The 23,438-nt window shown below is 30.8% G+C and overlaps 3 protein-coding genes across 3 annotated transcripts in view; 1 reads left to right on the top strand and 2 right to left on the bottom strand.

Moving 5' to 3' along the window:
* Positions 1-7,693, bottom strand: part of LOC146532732 (uncharacterized) — a 45,335-nt gene extending 37,642 nt beyond the window's left edge. Inside the window, exon 1 of the mRNA XM_085196738.1 lies at positions 7,100-7,693. The gene's annotated coding sequence lies outside the window, so the exon portion shown is untranslated. The remainder of the gene's footprint in view (positions 1-7,099) is intronic.
* Positions 7,694-11,876: 4,183 nt separating this feature from the next.
* und (methionyl aminopeptidase und) lies at positions 11,877-16,038 on the top strand. The gene is made up of 8 exons (XM_085195448.1): positions 11,877-12,346; positions 12,481-12,672; positions 12,746-12,906; positions 13,360-13,534; positions 13,633-13,841; positions 14,085-14,175; positions 14,665-14,839; positions 15,125-16,038. Exons 1-8 carry the CDS (start codon positions 12,205-12,207, stop codon positions 15,375-15,377), a joined length of 1,398 nt encoding a protein of 465 aa, XP_085051574.1. The 5' UTR covers positions 11,877-12,204; the 3' UTR covers positions 15,378-16,038.
* Positions 16,039-16,819: 781 nt separating this feature from the next.
* Positions 16,820-22,887, bottom strand: LOC146532734 (uncharacterized). The gene is made up of 7 exons (XM_085195449.1): positions 22,752-22,887; positions 22,563-22,660; positions 22,326-22,466; positions 21,727-21,904; positions 21,294-21,429; positions 20,114-20,343; positions 16,820-19,171 (listed from the first exon to the last, which is right to left on the bottom strand). Exons 1-7 carry the CDS (start codon positions 22,834-22,836, stop codon positions 19,068-19,070), a joined length of 972 nt encoding a protein of 323 aa, XP_085051575.1. The 5' UTR covers positions 22,837-22,887; the 3' UTR covers positions 16,820-19,067.
* Between the last annotated feature and the right edge of the window lie 551 nt (positions 22,888-23,438).

Consider the following 23,438-nt stretch of genomic DNA (forward strand, 5'->3'; position numbering starts at 1 on the left):
TTCATAAATATATTCAATAAATATTCGTATAGTTCAAGCGGGCGTAGCCGCGCTCGGGTCCACTAGTTATATTATAAATTGATACGAGAGAAATTTCAATAAACAACACATTACCTCATGAAGGTAGGTGTTGCCAGCTGCGCCACAATATCGTTGGACAATAAATAGTCCCTCTATATATTTTCTACAAATAAAAGCTAACGTATTTAGAACACGTACTGAAAAAAGTTTACCTATAAATAATGTATAATATATGTTTCATATATATTAATTTACGTAGAAATTAACAATTAATTGAGGCGTTAAGGCTCTCTATCTATGTTCACTCATGATAATGATAATAGTTGCTAAAATTGATATAAAACACCGTTTCTATCTTATCTTTGTGCAACTAGGAATTAGGTAATGTCAACAATGTTTTTGGACTAAGCATATTATAATTACAAACATTATTTCATTTTGACTTTTATTTATTTTGCTAACATATTAATAAAAAAATATATATTAATTTGAAATATAGCCTTCTCTATAAGTTTTTGTTTTTCAGCTTCACGCTGTATTCTGCGTGTAGCTGGGTAGGCGTAGGGAGCCTGATGTTAAGACACTCCGCTCCCCACTTTCCGCCAATTTATGAAGGCATTGTGTGTTGAGTGGCAAAACTCAACGCCGCGCTTTGCCTCGACACCAGAACGAAGAAATGAAAATATTAAATGTTTATTTTCCTCGAGTGAGAATCGATTCCACAACCTGTCTTGTTTATAGACACACGCTTGTGCCCCTGCGCCACGACCGGGCTATTGGCCGTATTATTTAAGTCTTACTTTTGTGTGTAAATGACAACATAATAAACACGACTAAATTGAGAAATTAAAAGTATACATTTTGTAGTCCAGCAGAACATAGAAAACGCGAGCCAGATTCTCTTTATAATACCGAATACGCCGCAAATCAATTATGGGATGCGTAATTACATATAGATGAATCTTTACCAATATATGACTTAACAATAAACTGGAAGTTGTTATCGCACTAAATACAATGTTTATATTTATAAATTATTGATATTTATAAACGCCTGTTGGCGCAGTGGAACAACGTTTAACTGATAACGCGATGATTGTGAGTTCAATCCTTATTAGGCTAATTTTAATTATTTAAATTTCCCTTAATTATTACGATAATTAATTATTCTCTATCCTTTGAACTGTCTCTCTTCTCTTTTCTTTAAAAACTAAAACTACATAATTTTTTAGTTTTTTCTTTTTATTAAATTAATCTAAATTTCTTTTTTTAATTTGATTAATTTAATTTTTTCAATACAGTATCTGTTATCAACCAATCTACTTAGTAAATTATTATGATATTGAACTCGGATCAAATAATGGTTGAAGATCGACAAGTGTCAATGAGTTGTCAGACCATTGTTCTCGTTGAAAATTGAATTTTCAGTTATAAAGACGTCAACGGAAATAGATTTCCAGGAGATAATAGCAGATAAATGGTAGTACTCCGTGAAATACTAGTTCTCTATTAGGAAATAAAAGTATGTTATATATGTACAATATTTCAGATAGTTTCAATTTCAGAAATATAATTACGATTTGATTTTAATATACTTTAAATATATTTAATGCCAATTTAAATAAATAAAAGGACGAGTCCCAAAATATAGAGCTTAATACCATTTAATTTCAATAATTTGAAAAACATTATGTATTTTTACGTAATTTTGAAGTTTTTTTTTTATATAAAAATATAAATAACCTTAATACAAATCATAATTAATTATTTAGAAATATTGATATTATGATATTCATTTCCATTTCTTCGCTCTGTTGTCGAGGCAAAGAGCGGCGTTGAGTTCCGCCACTCAATACGCAAATCCTCCGGGGAACGGAGTGTCTTAACCTACCCTGCTATGTGCGGAATACAGCGTGAAGCAAAAAAAATTAAAACAGTGAATAAAATGTACATTTCACATCTGAAGTGTGCACGGCATACACATATCAAAAATTCACCAAGAAAACTAAAATCTCATAGGAGCCTAAACTGTCAATATGTTATAATTTTACATAGGTCTTCACTTAGAAACTTATTTTTATAAAAAGTACATATTTATAACTCTACATTATAACTTTACATATTTACAAATTTATAACTTTTTACTTTAAGAATATATAAATATTTTATAATTCTAAAATAATAAGTTTTTTACACTCGCTCTTAATCTGAAAATATTAACGAGGGTGCATGGCTATGTTTTTTTAATACAAACATGAATTTTCCTTTTATATCTTAACTGAATATCTGTTGAATATCGGATAAGCAACGGTTGTCTAAAACGTTGTTTAATTTACTTTAAAGTAGGCGTTCATTCTATTAATCTTAAATTCTTCTTAGAAAGTTCTTACGAGTTGCTTGAGGAAATCACAAAAGGGTAGTTTCAGGATATTATGGCATGCTTATTGAAGTGCAAACGATTTACATATACATATTTAGATACACTAAAAGATAAAATATGAAAAATTAAAAATGATTCGCTGAAGTTCGCACTTTAAGCTGGTTGTTGTACATATATGTAATTTTGAACATATTTTAAATTCACATATTGTTAAAAACCCATCACTACTCTATAAAAAGAAAAACTTTTTTATCAAATGTATATGTAGATACCTACTCTCTAGCTTTAACTTACACACTTTTGCGAATCCTACTGTGTATTTATATTTTATAAAATTTTAAGATAATTACGTCTAATGGAAAACATTAGACAATTTGGTTAACCGCATTATAAATGTGTTAGATCTTCACTTTTAGACGCAATTCGCAATACCCACTGTCAGACCTCTATCACAGGCCAGGATGACCTGCAAAATAATATTATATAAAGTAATAAATATTTGTGTAAAAAGATAAAAGGTCCGCTTTGTTTCGTGTAAACTGACTTTTGTATTAAGTTCTAAGTAACAACGACGGCCATTAAATACAGTATTTTATTAAATCTTTGCTTCACTTAAGGTATATAATTGTCTATTAAAGATGTTACCGTTTTTAAAATTAAATTATCTAAAGGAAACAGATTACTTTTGTTTACTTTTCTATTTAAAACTAGGCAACGCCGCGCTGCTGAGAATTAATGAGCCAGCTATAGATGTCTCTAGAGGGCTTTGCATAGCTAGCACGGAAGTTACTAAAAATTAAAAAAAGAAAATAATAATAATAATAAAAAACCAGTTATATAGAAATATGAAGAAAATATTTTTTTCAATGTTTGTATCAAATAATTTAGAATAATATTGACTACGCACAACCTTTAACGTTCATGTATCAAACATTATCGTTAATGTCACTCATGTTTGGAACGATAAAAACTGATTTGGAAATATAATGTATAAATTAAAATTATCAATTTAATAAAAAATCTCCTGTAGGTGGTTGTAAAGATAGAAAATAATTAAACTAAAATATTTTTGTTATTATAATATATCTTAAAACTTTATTCAAATTTAGATACAACTGTTTTACCACATTTATTCTATTAAAGTATTAATTGAAATAACATTTTCGCTTCGAAATATGTTTGTATAAAATATAATCAATGTAACAGTGGAAACAACGCACCTCGATCAACATACTATAATTGATGGGTATAAATTGCTCCAGATTGCTTTAGAACGCTCTCAGCTCTTTACGAATCAATTATATCTTAAATATTTTTTTAAGTGTATTATTTATCAATTAATAATAAAAGCATTTATTTTCTAATATTTTAATTTACATCAAAATAAGTAAAACAAATAAACTGGTCCATTATAACTACACTAATTAAATATTTAACCCTTCTGTGAATCAATTTATTGTGATACATTACATTCTAGTACTGAAACTTAATATACTTAAATATAAACATTGACAATATGGACATGTACCACGCCTGTACCGGGTCGTTACTGCATCATGCATAAAAAAACATGCACTGTAAAGAGGTTACCATGGAAACAGGGTTACTAACACTTTAAAAGCAAGTCATTATGGAGCATACTGCGTTGTAACAGCATTCTAGCTTTTAAAAACGACATGCATAGATATACGCTACATGAAATATATGTTCAGTAATACTAGACTGATTTTTTAACATGGTTTTCTATTACTATAACGCTGTATCCCGCACCCAGCAGGGTAGGCAGAGGGAAACTAGTGTTAAGACACTCTGTTTCCCACTTTCTGCCGAGTTCTGGAGGCATTACTATAACAAAGTCATGTGATTTTACGTAAATAGTTATTGCCATACCAATAGTATTATTACATGTTATCATCATATTGAGCCAACTGTTAAAAGTTATGAATCAGCCAGAAATATTTTATATTTTATCTCTATTTATTTATCTTTTTAGCTTTACACTATACCCCGCATAATTGCAGGGTCGACAATGGGAACCTGAAAATCTCGTGTTAAGTCACTTTTCAGCCGTATTCTGAGTGCATTGAGGAGGAAGAGTTGCCAAAGCGAAATGAAAATATTAAATATTTCATTTCCTCGAGGGAGAATCGAACCCACAAACTGTTGAGCTGTCCGTCGCATTATTTGAAATTCAAACTCTTATTAAAGTATAGGTACATTTTCGATTCTCAATATATCCAAATCTACGCAATAAAAACTATTATTTATAGTATCTACATACTGAATTATCAAAAATATCAAATGCTTTCAAAATGTAAATTACTCACAGGTATATGTAATAAGTATAACCTTGTTAGTTTGATAAATGTTTCAATTTTGCATAGCGAGCTATGCAAGCGTTAGAACACCTGATTGTAATAAGCTATCACAACTTATTTATGAACATTATGAATTGCGGTATTTACAAACAAATATTATTTAAATATTTTTTAATGAAAAAATTAAATTAAATCAGCTTTACGTTGTATTCGCACACAGCAGGGTAGGCGGAGGGAACTTAGTGTTAAGACACTCCATTGCCCAATTTCCGCCGAATTCTGGAGGCATTATGTGTTGAGTGGCGATACTCAACACCGCGCTACGCCTCAACACTAGAACGAAGAAATGAAAATATAAATTGAAATAATTATTTTTATGTATATAAATATTTAAAGAGAGAAGTAGAGTTAACGCCCTTCCTTGCTTGGCTAAGTTATTTGTCAAGTTAGGTACATTAAGGCACAGCTTTTCTTCCATCACTGCCGAATTACATCACAAATTACACATCCATCATAGCATTAGATTGATGATACTGATATGTATATTATATTAAAAAAGCCAAATGTATTTATTCAGTATTTTAATACTAAATCGACAAAAGTATGTACAAACAGATAAGAAAATTAAAAAATGTTTTTCTTTGTTAAATTGTTTATCCACTTACAATTGTTTATCAGATCGGAAGAAAAAATACAAATAGCTATATTCATATACCGTATAAATCAATGTAAATAGTAAACAAACTATAACCTAATGTTCCGATATTTGGCCTTTGAAGTCTTTTGGTTATTTCGAGAATCATAAAATTTTTCGAGTAATTTGTTTACCTCTCATGTTCGCGAATGCCATTACTCTCTATATTACTTTTATTATATCTTGTAAAACAAATATTACAAGGAGGAGGAGAGGAGGAGTTGGTACAAGAACATTCTACATATATTTAATAAAATATGTTTTTATCTTCACAAGCAGGATAGGTACAGGGAGCCTGGGAACCTAGAGTTAAAACACTCCATTCCACAATTTCCACCGAATTCTCTTCAGCACCACGACGGCCTCAAAGATAAATAAAATATTCAATAAATAAAAGTTATTAGCTTACTACATGTAATCAGACCAATATACACATAATAAATTCATTGCTTATTAACTCTACCCGCCCATATACTAGTCTAATAATTAACAATTACACAAAGAAAGTCGTTATCAATGTACGAACATACATACAAAAGTTTTTTAAAATACTGTAACTGATATTTACATAACAAATAAAATGTAGAGCATGGCCTCTATCTAAAATTTCTGTATGCGTTAAATTTTATATTTGCTCAAAAAAAATATTTATATATTTAGGTTCCGTGATCGTTATTCATCAATCAAACTCTGCAATACGTTATTTTTAATATGTTATTTTTAAACATACATTCATCGAGAGCGGCGCAATGGCGGCGGCAGTTGAATATATTACTTACATCATTACAAATTCACGTTTAATAATATGGCTGATTCCGTTTCAACGGAAAGGAACTATGTAAAGAACTAGCATTAATAAGGTGTACACGTGGTCTAAATAACAACCGAATTCCACACGACTATTTATACTATAACCTACTTAAAAACTAAATTTGCATTTAAATAATAGTAAAAATCTAAAATCGAAACATTTACAAAAGACAAGCAGGCCTTTACTTAGGCATATATGTAAAACCCTACTTCATATTTGACTTTCTCATCAACAATAATGGATGGTTTCTTTTGTTTGAAAAGTAAACATTTTCAGTTTCTATTTGGGGATGTAATATCTTTTTAAATTACTATTAAGACAAAGAGCACAAATATGAATTTACTGTATATTTTGGATAAAAATCAGGTTGACCTCATTATGTTTATATATATCATAGAACACAAGCAAAGATTTAAATTCTAGAAATTTAATCTTTACGAAAAAACGCAAAAATAACTTGAACCTATACAACCACTTAAACTTAGATAGCATGCTAAGAAGTAATAAAAGTTTAAAAGGAAAAAGAATAAATTGAATTTGATGAACTATATTTGGTTCTTCATAAAATTACAGGATTCTTAGACAAGTTAACGCTAGTCATAAACAGAAGCGAAACTTCACGGACCACTAATAATAATTACTTAGAATGAATCTTACTAACTAATCAAACAAGATTATCCAATTCGTACTAACAATATATCTCTCACTTGAATTTAATTAAGACTTGTTGATGTTGAGAAAGTAGAAAATTATATAATATAAAATAGTTTTAGTAACCCGTGTTCTCCATTAAAAATCCAAAAAACATTTTTTTTATTTTTAGGAATTAAACGCTTCATGCGTTCGTCTGTTAAATATATAAAAAATCAACTCACCATAGAAAATTAAGATGAAATATTAGAATAACTAATTTTAGGCACTCAACATCGGTTACACATTTGTCACTGGTTTGCGGCACTTATTCACCATTAACTATAATTCCATGAATTAAATTACAAACATATATCGCATACAGAATATACATACACTGTTAAACGTAATTCGCTAAAATTAATTAATTAAATATTTTTAATTGTCTGATTATTTATTGTTTGTTGTTAAGTTGACAAAATCGGATCTCGCTACGTCGTAGCTCGTAGCGAACTCGTGGAAGGGGCGTACTAGCGACCGGGCACGCGGCGTGCGACTGACTTGGAAAATCGCCTGAAAACACCTACATACCGTAGACGCTAGTGTACTCGTATATCCATGTTATACAGCCTTCCTATCTATCGTTCGTGCCTTTGTAAACATGACCGCCGCGCCGTGGCGTGCCCGCTTATCACGCGATCTCTGATCGAATTGATAGGTATCTTTAGTTATAAAAACAAATTTTATATTGGCAACTGTTGTCTTTTGTGTAGAGGTTAAATAACATAGTGTTAATTTGTGTCGGTTTACTCTTTTCGTTAACTGTTTAAGTTTTTCGTTCGGAGACAATATGTGGTTGGTGACGCATATTATCGCATTTTGAATAACTTTCAGATGGAAAGATCACTGTATTGCAATTTGTTTTATTTTACATCTAGAGTTCTTTAGTGCACAGAAAAAAAATGTCTTCTAGATATCAATTAGGGGAATTGTGCTTAAAATGACATACTTTTTGTTTGAAGACAAATATTTCAAATAAATAAAGTCATCTGAGAACAGCATATTGCGTATACTATTATATATTTCATAATCAACGAAATTATTTTAGTTTCAGAACAATCATCTTTCAAACATCATAAAAACAAACAAAAATCGCACTTAGGTCGACCAGTGTAAGACGACATATCTACAGGGTAAAATGACATACTTTTTTTTTTTTTTTAGTATGCCACTTAGTATGTGGCATAAAAACGCCATCATTATATGTCGAGCATAGTTCACAAATAAATAGTTTCTTCTTTGCTGAGGGGCTTTTAAACAGTATTAAGGCCAGATTCATACATGTTGCAAATTTTATGAGGTTGGATTCCGTTATCAGTCACTGCCTTTTCCAAAAGGGAAATAAACTTCGTCACCTGCGGCTATTGAATGCCTTTGCTCTAGCAGCTTTATCCATGTCTTCTTGTGACCAATATATATTCGTTTGTAATTGCCAGGCATTTTGTACGTAAAGCAAAAAAAATATATCGATTCTATTTATAAGGATAAGATAGTATGCCATTTTATACTCACGTTTTGTATGTCATCTTACCCAATAGATATATGAATTTAATTTTAACCGTTGTGACAAAAGTTTATAGGTTAGGATGCGCTTTTAGCGTTAGTTGTGTCATATAATAATCCTATTTTACATTTATAATAAGTTCAAATAGAAAATCTTTATCTTACATGTCTTTTCACCATCAAGCAAAAGCGAAAGAAAAATTTGTTGCAATTGAAAAAAACGAAAACATGAATTATTTGCCCATCTGCATTCATTTGCACCCATACTGAATTTAAGCACTAGCTGCATCTACAGACACTCTCTAAAACGTCACAAGATCGCACTTTGCGCTAATAGTTTCATCAATATTGGTAGTGTGTCATCTTATCATAGTATGCCATCTTGAGCACAATTCCCCTATGACAAAAAAATGTCTTCTAAATAGTCAAAACTTACCGGAGCATAGTTTTTACCGCTTTCGGTATGAAAATTGCCGGAAAACCAAAACCCTTACTTTTCTTGGATCGTGAAAATATTTCTGTGAAATTTGTGTAAATACTGCTAAATGAATAAAGATATATACTAAATATATTCACAAAAACTACAAGTCAATTATGTAAAAATATATTTTCACTCCAACTTCGATTCCGACTCCGGTCCCGTCCTATTATATCCCTAAAAAAAACTATTACAAACTTATAATTGTAGTTAAACAACGCAAACTTAAATTTGTTAACTTTTATACTTCCCTACAATCCTGAAATTGATACGGAACCGTCAGTGGGCGAGTCTGACTCGCACTTGGCCGCCCGGTTTTTAATTATTTTTATTTAGGTGATAAATATATATTTTTTTTCAAAATATGTCACATATTGTTGTTTATTTCGCTAACAATTCTTAAATAACATATAAGCAATTCTCAAACTCTCTGACTCTCTCTGGCCTGTAATAGTTTACAAGTCGATTTAGGGAGTGGGAATGTAGCATTAATAAATATAAATACATCTAATACATTTTTTTATATCCCACATGTAGAACGGGGTAGCCACGATGGCGATGACGGTCTAATAGTTATCTATTATTTATTTTAATATCAAACGTTTTAATTTAACTAAATCTCTACTTGTATTTATTTACTTTATTTAACAATTATGTAATACTTTAAATTTTAATGTGCCCTGAAATGTGCTCCAGAAATTTTACAAAATTTGCCCCGAAAAATAAAAAAACAACATTTACATAAACGCTTGTAAGTCCTCTCCCTTTCAGGAGAATGAATTACTTTGATTTTCCTCACTCTGGTACCAAAATAAATCGTGGCGCTGTATTCCGCCACTCGACACGCAACGTCTACAGTAGTTTCCCTCTGATTATCTATATGCGGGATACAGCGTGAAATTAAAAAATCTATATTATTTTTGTTAGTGTATTTTTGTACATATGTCCATATTTCTTTTCAATGACATGTTTCTTAACAATGCGGTTCACATCAAATACTACAATTTTATTATATGATGAAATAAAAAGAAACATATTATAAAGAACTTTGCTCGCTTCGCTTTCCTAAGAGCTTCGCGAAAGCTTAAATTTTGTCACGATTGTATTGTATACATTTCAATTATGATTTTCATTCTTTGCTATCCGTTTACCGTTTACGTAGGTATTTGTGATAAAAGCAGTAGTAATATTATTTTATTCCATGAATCTCTATTTCATCTTTTTTTCTTATTTTCCCATTTTTTTAAATGTATAGTAAATTTGACGTAAATTTATAAAATAGAGAGGTGAAATTTACTAAAAAATATTCTTCTAATCTTCTAATTCTTTAAATAAATGCTAAAAATTTAATGATAGAACTTTAATAATAAGATCTTGGATTTTCGCAATTACTAAAATTTTAATTGAAACTCTTTAACTGGATTAATCGTATATATTTAATATTATACATTTTAGGAAACCCACCATTTCGAACACTTTTCCTTTTCAGTAGTCTGCGGTTAAAAAAGTTTCATTTAGAACTATGATAATTTTTGCATATGTGCTACTTATGTATATTTATTTTGTCCAAATTTCTGTAGTAATATTTTTTTTAATTAATGTACAAAATTTCTTAAGCTTGATTGATTGATTGAAGCTATTCAGTTCTGTTAACACTTCAACTTAGTTAAAAATGTGTATTTATTCAAGTTCTATCTACAATATAATATAGAACACGTTAGTTACGAAGGATGGGATCTTATTTTAAATTAAGTCTTCTTGCACTCGGTTGCCTGTTAGACGGACGTGTACATAAAATAATATTTCTGGCTGTGACACCCATCTCTATTCTCTATATAACACTGACACCCATCTCTATATGACACAATTTAATAATATTATTAATTGATACAAATATTACTGAAACCGATCTAGTCAACGCAACTATCTAAAAAAATTAACGCAGTGTCAATGTATGTTCAAGTTAACTATGTATTTAATATCTACATATATTATATTACCTATATAATGGAAAATATAACAAATATGTAATAACAAACGCACGATCGTCGTGTTGTAGGCGATAATTATTCTGTGTAGGTATCTACTATTAGCTAATTGGTAGAGTAAAAAACTTTTCACGATTTAGATACAACTATTTACGAATATTTTAGTACCTAAAAAATATATTGGATAAGTATTGTATGCAAATTATAACAAAAAATGTTATTATCTTTGTTTTAATTTACATTGCATCGAGTGTCGAAGTACCACATTATGTATGCAAGCAACTAAGCAAATATGCTTACCGTATTGTGTACCACACTAAATAAATTTTGAATTTTATTTACTTTGAGGTTGGCGGGCAGCGGATGGGTCCGAAAAGCTGAGGATCGAGTGCAGTGGCGAGAATTGGGGAAGGCCTATGTCCAACAGTGGACAAAAGATGGTTGTTGATGATGACTCGCTGTGAAGAAAAATGTTTGGTTATTTCATATTTACATGGGCCGAGTGCCTACCGTATTCGCGCGCTATAAACGCGGTGTTCCCGATCCTGTAGATCCCGATCCCCGAGATTTTCGGGATGAAAAGTAATCTATATGTTGCCACACAATTTCCTCTATCGTGTAAGTCCTAGTGTAATTCCCAAAAAATTGGCTTAGCTGAAGATAAGCCCGGACAAACAAAAAGACAAACAAGCAAAAAAGTTTAAATCGTCCGCTTCTAGTATTGTGTAATATTTACTTGAAAAATCCCACTTGTTTTGAAATCATTGACAGATACTTTTTTTTTTATAAGTAATTTCTCCATTTTTCTTAGTCACTAAATAGTTAATAATAAATCAGTCATAAAATGCAAGGTTGCTTTCGTACGTCACATAAATCTAGTGTTTTCTTTTTTGCGAAATGAAAGAGGTGATTATATATTTATAAATGAGAATTTTTTTAATTTGCATTTCTAAACATAATGAAATTAACAAATTTTAAATTAGGTAAAAGTAGAAATTTTATTTTTTAAGCTATGAGAACCATTAATACCAGTTGCTTCATATATAAAATTTTGTTATTTCATTTAAATACATTTTTAGTTATGTTTTATTAGTGTTTTTTAATATATAGTAACACAAATTAATAAATTAACTTTATTTGAAGTGTGAGCCAAAATCCTTGAAGCTGAGCTGATATCATATAACATTCACTATATGCCATTCATTTCGTTCCTTGATCTCTCATTATTATTTATTAGTCTGTTGACTCCAACTGCGTTATAAAAAAATTAACTTGCATGCTCGGTGTCTAAATTTATATTTTTATAAATTAAGCAGCCAGAATGGCAGATCTTAAAAAAGTTGAGGAATTACACAAACAAATAGAAAATGACGACGAAGACGAGGAAATTGATGGTGTAGAAGAAACGGATACTAAAGATCCCGCTAAGAAGAAAAAAAAGAAAAAGAAGAAGAAGAAGGCAGGTTAGGTTTAATTGTGTTCTTTATATCTTCGTAGTCAACGATTATCATTTACTTTAAAATATTTCCTGACTGAAGCAATATTATTTTATATGATGTACGGAGAGGTTAGAAATATTAAGGATGTTTATTTTTAGCGGGAACTGAAAATGTGAATGTTGAAAATGATGCTGTGGAATCGGAAAACCCTGAGCCTCCTCAAGCCGATGAAAGTACCGGAGAAGCAGATGAGAAGAAAAAAAAGAAGAAAAATAAAAATAAAAACAAAGGCACTGGCAAAGTGCAAACTAATCCTCCAACTATCCCAATTGCAGAACTTTTCCCTAATGGTTAGTATTCTAATAAATTTCGTCAAATATAATTAATTTTATTTTTAGCTAAATTGATTCCATGAATATATAGGTAATTTCCCTGAGGGTCAAATAATGGAACATGGACCAGCAGAAGGTATTGATGAAAGAACAGCAAAAGATCGCTTTTCCAGTGAGGAAAAAAGAGCTTTAGACAGGATGCACAATTATATATATCAAGAAATACGACAAGCTGCGGAAGCCCACAGACAGGTGATATAGTCAAACAAATATTTACATGTTATGAATAGTTTATGTGCAATATTTTTATATGCACTAATCCTATTTACTTTGTTCGTTAAGACACTATTCTCCACCCTCAGCCAAGTTTTCGAGATAGTGTGTATTGACTTGTGGAACTCAACACTGTACTTTGTTTAAAATATGGCATGACTATGATACAAATCTGATTCTAGTTCTTCACAGATTTATATCATAGTCATATGAATGACGATAGAACCCACAAACCAAAACTTACAACCATATGTTGTTACACTGCACCATGATGATTTAGATATCATATTTTCGTATTTTTAAAAATTCTGTGTTTTTCAGTTAATATAAAACTAAACCTAATATATTATTTAATCAGAATATTTTATATTCCATGTTGTGAGTTTAAAACCATATAATCTAGAATAATCTCATAGTATTGTTTGCCTTTAGACTCGTAAATATATGCGTGACTGGATAAAACCTGGTATGACTATGATACAAATCTGTGAAGAACTCGAATCCACTGCAAGGCGTCTTATTGGAGAGGATGGCTTGAAGGCAGGATTAGCTTTTCCTACTGGCTGCAGTCGTAATCATTGTGCTGCCCACTATACACCAAATACAGGTGAGGTATATGTTATTTTTAAGTTTATACAATATATAATGTAATAACCACCATGTGAGATATTTAACAAAAAATAAACATATATTTTTTTTACATAGGTGACAATACAGTACTGGAGTATGATGATGTTGTCAAAATAGATTTTGGCACCCATATAAATGGCCGTATCATTGACTGTGCCTTCACATTGCATTTTAACCCTCGATATGATCCTCTGGTAAAAGGTGTACAAGAAGCAACAGAGGCTGGAATCAAAGCTTCTGGTGTAGATGTGAGACTGTGTGATGTAGGTGCTGCTGTGCAAGAGGTAATTTTACCTACATATTACATATTTATTTTATCTTTTTAGACTTATTTTACAATTAGACACTTTTACATTGTATTAATTGATTTTTTACTTTAATTTCAGCCAGTTTTTATAGAATATACATATAGATAACTAAACAATTAATTGTTAGATTATACCTACAATCATTAATGATTGTAGGTATAATCGTTATTACAATTTGTATGTTTGTTAAGAAACTATAACTATTGTAATTGGTTCCAGGTAATGGAATCACATGAAGTGGAACTAGATGGTGAGGTATATCAAGTGAAACCAATTCGCAACCTCAATGGTCACTCCATTGGACCTTACCGTAAGTGTATCTTAAGTGAATTTTATAACTGAACATTTGTTTATTACCTTATAATGTACCAGCAGATAACAAATACAATAATTTTAGATAAACACAACACGCCCCTGTGTATATTAAATTTATAGGTGTTCTCTATTTTAAGTAATACAAGTAAACAAGTTGTCAGCTGAGGGTGTAAACCTTCTAAGTCTGCTTTTTGTTTTTTGCTTGGGTATATTTTTATACCTATTTTTTGTCTCTTGATAATTTGCTGAATAGGTTGTTAGCAGATTTACACTACACAGTGTTAAAATGTTTGATAGAACTCAATGCTACAGTTTGTCGTATCCATGTGGTATTCCATCTGAAAAGGAAGTAATTTAAACTTAGTTTCCTCAAGTGGGAATCGAAACTACAACCATCGCGTTTATCATCGGACGCTTTTATCATTGCTCCACAATGGCCACATTTTATATTTTAATCAGTAAAATCAGTTTGTTAATTTTATAGGTATCCACGCCGGCAAGACCGTGCCAATAGTCAAAGGCGGTGAAACCACGCGGATGGAAGAGAATGAGTTCTATGCGATCGAGACATTTGGTTCTACGGGGCGCGGACAGGTCCATGACGACATGGACTGCTCGCATTATATGAAGAACTTTGATCAGCAATATGTGCCTTTAAGGTTTGACAATTAGTTTATTTTGTTTTAAAATGTTTTAATTGATTGGCATGTTAAAGAGCTTGTCGAAGTGTGACATTCTGTGACAAAGGGTGGGGAGTTCTAACTTTCTTGACATCACATTTCAAAATATATCTAAATATTAAAACACAATTTGAAAAAATCTAAGTATAAAATTGGACACCATTTGCGGCGTACAAACTGTTACTGTAAACCTAGTAATTGTGGAATTATTGTGAAATTATTTTTATAACAACATAACATAACATATGCTCCCTATAACACCAGGTTGCAATCATCAAAGCAGCTGTTGAACACGATAAACAAGAACTTCGGCACGCTGGCGTTCTGCAAACGCTGGCTGGAGCGCGCGGGCGCGTCGCGGTACGCGCTGGCGCTCAAGGACCTGTGCGATAAGGGCGTGGTGGACGCCTACCCGCCGCTATGCGACGTGCGCGGCGCCTACACCGCGCAGTTCGAGCACACCATCCTGCTGCGACCCACCTGCAAGGAGGTTGTATCGCGCGGAGACGACTACTAGCGACGCCACTACCACCACCACCACCGTAAGCCACAGGGGGAAGATTCTTGTCTTAAATGTACGATCAGATATACTATCTGCCAGCGTAATTTATTTTTCTTAGTGAATGGTATGAGAAAAATATGACGTTTTTAGCATCTCTTATAAATTTCACAAGTTAAGCAAGTTAGCTGGTTTGCGAATTAAGACATTGAACTCTTGTTTGGTACTATTCAAACTACCATCTGTGGACGTCGTTTTTATTATTTTGATTTCATATACCTTGTATGTTTCACTTTAATGTGTGTCCTAAAATTATGTATGTCAACTAGACATCGAAGTACATGATATTATAGTCTTGACTTCATTTTTAATGGTATATTTTTTATCGAAATAAAAATGTTTTGAATATAAATGTTATTATTATAAATAAGTTGATCTGTGAAACTGAACACTTAAATGAGAAGTACGCGATGTCTAGTCTAAAGAGCTACAAATAACATTATTTTAAACAGTGACTAAGTCAATGTTGGTTCTATTGAGTTTTGTTTATATCAGAACAATAAATATTATATAACTGTTGAGATTGTATTAACTGAACAATATTATGGACATGTGAGGTACATTGGTACTCAAACATCTTTAAGCAATCAGGTATTTGAATAAACTTCTTACATATATACTTTTTTTTTCATTTAAAATTATATTTAAGATACATTTTTATACAATAAGTTGACATGAAAATTATAATATAAAGAAAATAAGCCAGACCTCAATTACAGTAGAAACTCCATTATACGAATTGGCGATTATGCGGACTATCCACCGCGATAATTATTTTAAACTACTTACGACATTGAAACCTATAAAAGTTTATATTTACGTAATAATGTGTATAAATCGTATGTTGAAAAATATGTTGATCGATTATCAGAATGACTAACAACAACAATTAGTCCGGTTAATCGAGTTTCTACTGTATATGAATTTAATATTTTCCTTCATGTTGTATCTCACACAACAGAGTAGGCAGATGGAACCTAGTGTTGACTATCCATTCCTCACTTTCCGCCGAGTTCCAGAGGCATTTTGTGTTGAGTGAAGAAATGAAAATATAAATATTTAATTTTCTCGAGTGAGAAACGAACCCACAGCCAGTCGCGTTTGCAGTCACACACTTGGGGCCCCTGTGCCACGACTGGCCTCACCGAATATATAATTGAGAGTATTAATTTTAAATTCAAAACAGTATACATTAGGTATTTATGTACACAATTTATTTGATTTTCTAGATATTTCTTTATGCAAATGCTTAAATACACAGTCTGGTTAATCGAAATTCTATCAATTCATTATATCATTTTAAAAATATTAATAGACATTGTTTTATTTTCTATTTACATTACACTCGTTTTCTAGTACAAAAATATGGATTCATTGTTGTAAATTTTAAATTAAAAAACAGTTTGTTTAATAACTTTTATTTATTCATTTAGGAAAGCACTATTCCCTAACGTGGTAAATATCGATTACATTATTTATAGTAAGTAAATTATCTACGTGGTACAATACCATTAGTCTTTCGCTAGAATATTATTTCATAGAAATGTATAAAATTGCTGACATAACTATTAATCACTAGCGTTCCGAATATTTTTATTACCTTACCATCGGTTTACATGAAAATGTATATATATATTAAGAAATGCTAAGGTTTGTAACGAAATATTCAAAATGTGAAGTATTCTTCACAGCTATATGAAAAAGACAAAAAAAATATTATTCCGACTATGTAATTATGAAAACTAAACGCTAATAATGTTCTAATTATATTTATTTTATTTTGTAGGTTATAGCAGCAGCATGGTAGGAAGCAGAGGAAAGGTAGTGTTGAGACACGGTTCCCCACCTCTCAATTTTTGAGACATTGCGTGTTGAGTGACAAAACTCTTCTCCGTGCTTTGCGTTCCGTGCTATCCGTTACTGAAGCGAGGAAATGAAAATATTTCATTCCCTCGAGTGGAAATCGAACTTACAAGCGTCGCATTTACAGTCAGGCTGTACTGTTGCGCCACGTCGTCTACCCCAAATTATTTTCTTATATATTTATTTCTTTATAAATTATTATTACAGAATCTGTTTGACTCTTAATTTTTCAGTTCCTCAATTAATGGTGGAAGCCATTTTTCCTTTCATATAAACCGATGTGTTATTATTACACTATTCACACAAAATCTATACATTAAAAATATACTAGAAAATCGATAAATGAACAATATAAAATTAATATCTAAGCCTGTGAATAAATATAATTTGAACGGACTTAACATTATTGATGATATTTTATTTTTATAAACTTAATTACATATATAGTAAATACATAAGTGACATTAAATATGATTTTTATTTCTTTTACAATATTTCTGAATATTGGGGCTAATTTCTTTTTAAACACTATGCTATGTGACCGAACTGGTTTGTAATTCTCAGATAAACTTTACTCGAAAAAATATTTCTAATTAGAATATTATCAGATCAAAATCTAACTATTGTCCCAACATGTAAAACGTTTATGACTAGATTATGGATTCACGTAATGATACAATGTTAATATCAAAAATGAGTTTCTCTGTTACTAAAAACATATGGGTTAAAAATAAATAAATAAAAATTATACATAAACAAAACTTCCCAAAGGGTATTTTTAAGAGGTACTCAATCCAACTAAAATTACATACCTTATACCCAACTGGCAAAGTATCACAGAAATTAAACATCCCTAGCTAAACTAACGCTGCATCTACTTTCAACTACATAACCAAAATAAAAAAGGGCTAGAATTTGGTCAACGCCTTTCTCGGACAAGACATCATGTCAGGGATGTTATGGATAAATAAAATCTACACAAAATAAATACTATGTCGGTTTAGGTTAAGGATATCGATACTTTAATTCGCAAAACACATAGCTCCATTTGCATGAACGTCACAAGAGAAAGAAAAACGTTGTTTTGCAGACCACTTATTTATAAAAATATGATGAATGTCATATATTTTATTAAAATGCCGACACATATATATTATAGCCAAATTATGCAAAATCTTTACATAAATTGTTGCTTATATGTTATTCTTATGTATAAGGTATATTACTAAAGTAAAATTTCATATAAATCCATACAGTAGCTTTTGCGTGAAAGTGGGACAAACATATATCCTCACAACCAAATCTCAGACTTGAGAGCTATTTATAAATACAGGCCTAAGTGTGTCGGCTCGGCCAGGCAAAATCAAAAACTTATCATAACAAGTCTCAATTAAACTCAGCCCATACTCCAAATTATTAAAATTGCACGTGGTTGCGCTTACGGATGGTTTCGGTTCCGTAACCGTTTACGCTCCATAACATCCCCTTCAATTTCCATTGTCCAATCATAATACTTAGGCTATACTTGCTGTCCACCCAAGTGACAATGAATATTACTTGTAATTTAGGCCATTTTACTGTGAAAATGCTTAAGATTGTTTTTAAACATAAAAAATATTAAATAATTTCTAATTAAAAACGTACCAATAGATTGTCTATGACATGGCACACCTAGTAGTACGTGTAAATAAGATAATTTTTATAATATTAAAAAAATTATATAATAATACATTGGAATTAATTCAATAATAACTAAACAGTTCACTCCAAATAGATTAAAAATATTTAATTTTGTACATCGCCATTGGTAGAGACATCGGTTTCGTGACAATTGTAAATTGTCTGCAGTGGAACGTGAAGCAATTCCACTATGTATCTGTAGTTTGGTTCTGAAAACATGAAACGAAAGTAAGCTTCACGCTGTATACCGCAAATAGCAGGATCGGCAGAGGGATCGTTGTGAAGACACTCCATTGCCCACTTTCCGACCAATTGTCAAGGCATTGCGTGTAGAGTAGCGGAATTTTATTTAATCTGGTTTGACTAAATGGCCACGTTATTATTTTTAGTAATTATCGCTATTAAAATGTATCCACTGACTCACAGTACGGTCAATAAGTCGTGGCCCAACAAATATATAATACAATTTTTCCTGTTGTTATCATGTTTCATATATCAACTATGAATTAAATTAAATGATGCAATAAACTTTAAATATACTATTTATAAATTGTTAGTTTGTTATCTAGAGAGCTACTTTGTTTCGTTAAAATCAAATCAGCATCACGCTGTGATAGTATGACATAGTCTTCCCCTCTTTCTGCCGAATACTGGAGGCATGGCGTGTTGAGTGACTCGACGCCGCGCTTTGCCTCGGCACCAAAGCGAAGAAATGAAAATATTAATTTAAATATTTCATTTCCTTGAGTGGGGATCGAACCCAGTCATATTTACAGTCACACTCGAAACCAGTCATGTTGACAGTCACACTTTGTGCCCTTGTGCTACGATTGGCCTCAACAGTTTCTGATTTTGTTTCGTTAAACATACTCAGAAACTGTTGAGCTGAATTGAAAAAATATTTTTGTGTTGGTTATATGACAAAAAACGACATTGAATTATGTCAATACAATGAGAATAATAGCATCACGTAAATATATCACTATGTAAGCATAGAAATAATGTAGATAAAAGGCCCTACACCTAACCCTTCAAATATTATAAATATAGTGAAAGTATTCTGACTCAAAACTTTAGATGTAACATTAAATATTTTTATGATTATATTTTAATTAATTGAAATTATTTATTAAACTAATAAGTAAACTCACCATTCTCAGGATTGATATATCCTCGACGAATAAGAAAGTCAAGTAACACAGGTGCACTGGTCGTCTTGAAATGAGGTGACAAGGCTCTTGTTACACATTCTTCAGCAGTTAAAAGTTCAAAAGTTTCAACTTCGCCATCTGCATTTTTTGGCATAAAATCCAATGGAAGCTCAAGATCATACACATATTCGGTGTTCGGAAAAAGTCCCCTTTCACTTTCGAAATAAAAACTAAAATGAAAATAAAAAAATATTGTTTTTTTTCTTTTTTGCTACATGAGGACCTAGTTATGACACTTCGTTCCCCACGCACCCATTCTCGGGAAAAATTTGAAAACAAAATATTAAATAAATAGCAGTAGAATTTATATTGAAGGCTCATTGTGGTGTGTTGGAACATGATGATTGGTGTACAATCTCAACTTGGGAGAATGAATATTTATCATTTCCCTGCTCTGTTAGAACAACATGTCACATAGGAATTCCATCATTCAACATACAATGTCTTAAATTCACACAGAATGTAGGGAATGGAGTGTCTTGATACTAAATTATCTCTTATCAGGAAATGCTAATGCTATGCTATGCAGGATCGCAAAAAATCATAAAGCATATAGCTTTATAAAATCTTTAAATCGCCACCTATTTTTATAAAATTTGAAATTTAGACTCTTAAAAATATTTCATTGAACACATGTTTCATGGGTTATTAGAATTCACCCTTAAATACGCAAGCGAAGCTGCGCGCGTCCGCTAGTAATTTAATAAAAGAAAAAAAAGGCAAACTGTAATTGTTGGAAATTCAATGTGAACATACTATACTTTGCTTAAATGATCTTTTAAATGATAGCTAAATATAATTATTTGCCTCCTGTGTTTATATTAAAACATCTAATATTGTATACATTTAATTGATTGTCTCCCAACCTTTTTATCACCAGGGACCATTGTTGCTAGCAGGGACCATGATATAGATAAATGAAAATAAACTAAATTAAATCATGTTTCTAGTATGTCATTTGATCAAAGTCTAGTGTAGTAGTAGTAGTTTAAAGTCAGGCAGTGGCCTACTGACTTTAAAATCATTTAGGGTCCATAATTTAGCTTCAAAAGATTCTCAGACAGGTTGGACCTTTGAATAATTCATGATATTTTATTTTTAAAAAATGCACTTTACATACCTAACACATCCAGCTGGCACAAGCTTCTTTGCCAATTCTCCCATAACAGATGCTTCTTCAGCAACTTCCTTTATGCAAGTTTCAAGAATACCATAACCCACTGCCAGCCCACCACTTACAAAGCAATCCCATTTGCCTTAAAATTGTAAAAAAGCTATACTAATTATATAAATGAGGCTGTAATGGCACAGTGGGACAATGTCTGATATAAATATTAGTTACTAATTTGATTTCCATTTAAAAAAAAAACACATCACCACAATACACACAATGTCTTAAAAATTGGACAGATGGTAAAGAACAGAATTTCTTTTAACTTGTTTCCTTTGGTCTACCCTTCTCTGAGGGAAAAAATGTAAAGTTGCCTTATTATATAGCATTTATAATATATTTATAATGTAACATTTGTAAAAAAATGTTAATAAAAACTTACCAGGCCATGTTTGCTTTGTGAAACTTCTTTGTTGTAACCAAATACAAAGCCCTTTAGTAGGATGAAACAAATATCCATTTACACTAACACCATAATTTCTTATACCAAAAAGGCATGTTGCACTTCTATCCATTTCCAAGAAGCTTTCATAATGATTTGGTGAACTCACTTCAAAACACTGAAATGCAAAACCATAAATACTTATTTAATTTCCTCTAGTTATAATTTTATAATTGTATAACATATTTTGTACTAATCAGCATAAGCATTCAAATATGCATGCATTTATTTATACAAAACTGTAATGCTTTAATAAATTTAATGACCTACATAGAACATAGAAATAGAAATATAGATATAGACATAGAAATATATAGATATAGACATAGAAATCTTGGTTATATAAATCACATGTGTAGTTAAGTGAACCACTTTGGTAACTTTTATAATTAAAAATTTATTTCCCTATAAGTAGTTAAGCAATATACTGCATTGGTCATAAGAATGAAGGGAGAAAGAAAATGTCATGATATCCCACTATCTATGTTATAAAATATGAGATACGAATAAGCAATTATTATCAAAAAAAACTACCGTACCTCATCTCGCCAACCCTTAAGAGCGCATATTTCGTTTTCCTTACGTAAATTTTCCAATACTTCAGCAACTTTAGACGTTCTTTCTTGGTAATCTCTAAACGCAGGATTAAGCTCTACAAATTTTCCCGTAATTCTGAAAACCTTGATATAAAGAGCTGTATAAGAAATTGCCTAAAAACTATGCTATTTACATGTATTTACTAAGTTTATAAACAATGAATATAACATAAATCTTACCTCAGGGAATCTATGTAAATGCTTAAGTACATCAGGACGAACAAGACCCACTTGATGTCCAGCGACTAGAAAAGGCTTGCATATGCCTTGATGCAATCCTAAAATAAAAAATAAAACATTCAAATCGAAACTTAATATTATAAAAATGTTATGATTATACACTAACAATGTAACTCTCATGAAGCATACCTGATAAATAGAAGCAATTGAATTTTCTTGCTAACTTTGTTAATTCTGAAATGTTATTTTTAATTGTAGAATTCATATCTTTCATTTTATTTTACAGAATTCCAATACGAAAATTCAAGTGTATCAACAGATAATAAACAAAATTTTAAATGACAAATGCCAAAAATTATGATTTTAAATATTAGGTATCGTAAAATGAGATCAATAGAAATATTTTTCGACTTTAAATTTTACATTGCTTCGGATTTTAAATACAAAAACATTTTATTATTACAGTATCACTTTAGGTATAATTATATTTTTATATCATAAAATACAAAAATATAAATCATCTATATTTAGACTGTATGTGGTTTCAATGGATACGCCATATGGATTGAATAGACAAAAATGCTCTGGTTCTATGGTTGAGATTACTATTTACTATTTAGCGTTATGCCTACTCATTATAAATTATATAAGCCTGGCCCCACACGTACAATAATATTGTAAATAAAGTACGTATTGCCAATAATATTGTGTACCGTACTTGCTGACTGCTGTACCATTCGCGATGTTTATACCTATTAATACTTTTTTTTAAAATTTATATTAAGACAAAATTTATAAATTATACAATACTCAATGTATATTATTAATAAAAGAAATAAATTTTATTTACATTTTCTTTTTCACTTTATTATGTAA

The sequence above is a fragment of the Heliconius melpomene genome, chromosome 13 (genome assembly GCF_056956725.1).
Source record: "Heliconius melpomene rosina isolate 202511_hmr_F chromosome 13, ASM5695672v1, whole genome shotgun sequence".
In the NCBI taxonomy this organism is placed as follows: Eukaryota; Metazoa; Arthropoda; class Insecta; order Lepidoptera; family Nymphalidae; genus Heliconius; species Heliconius melpomene.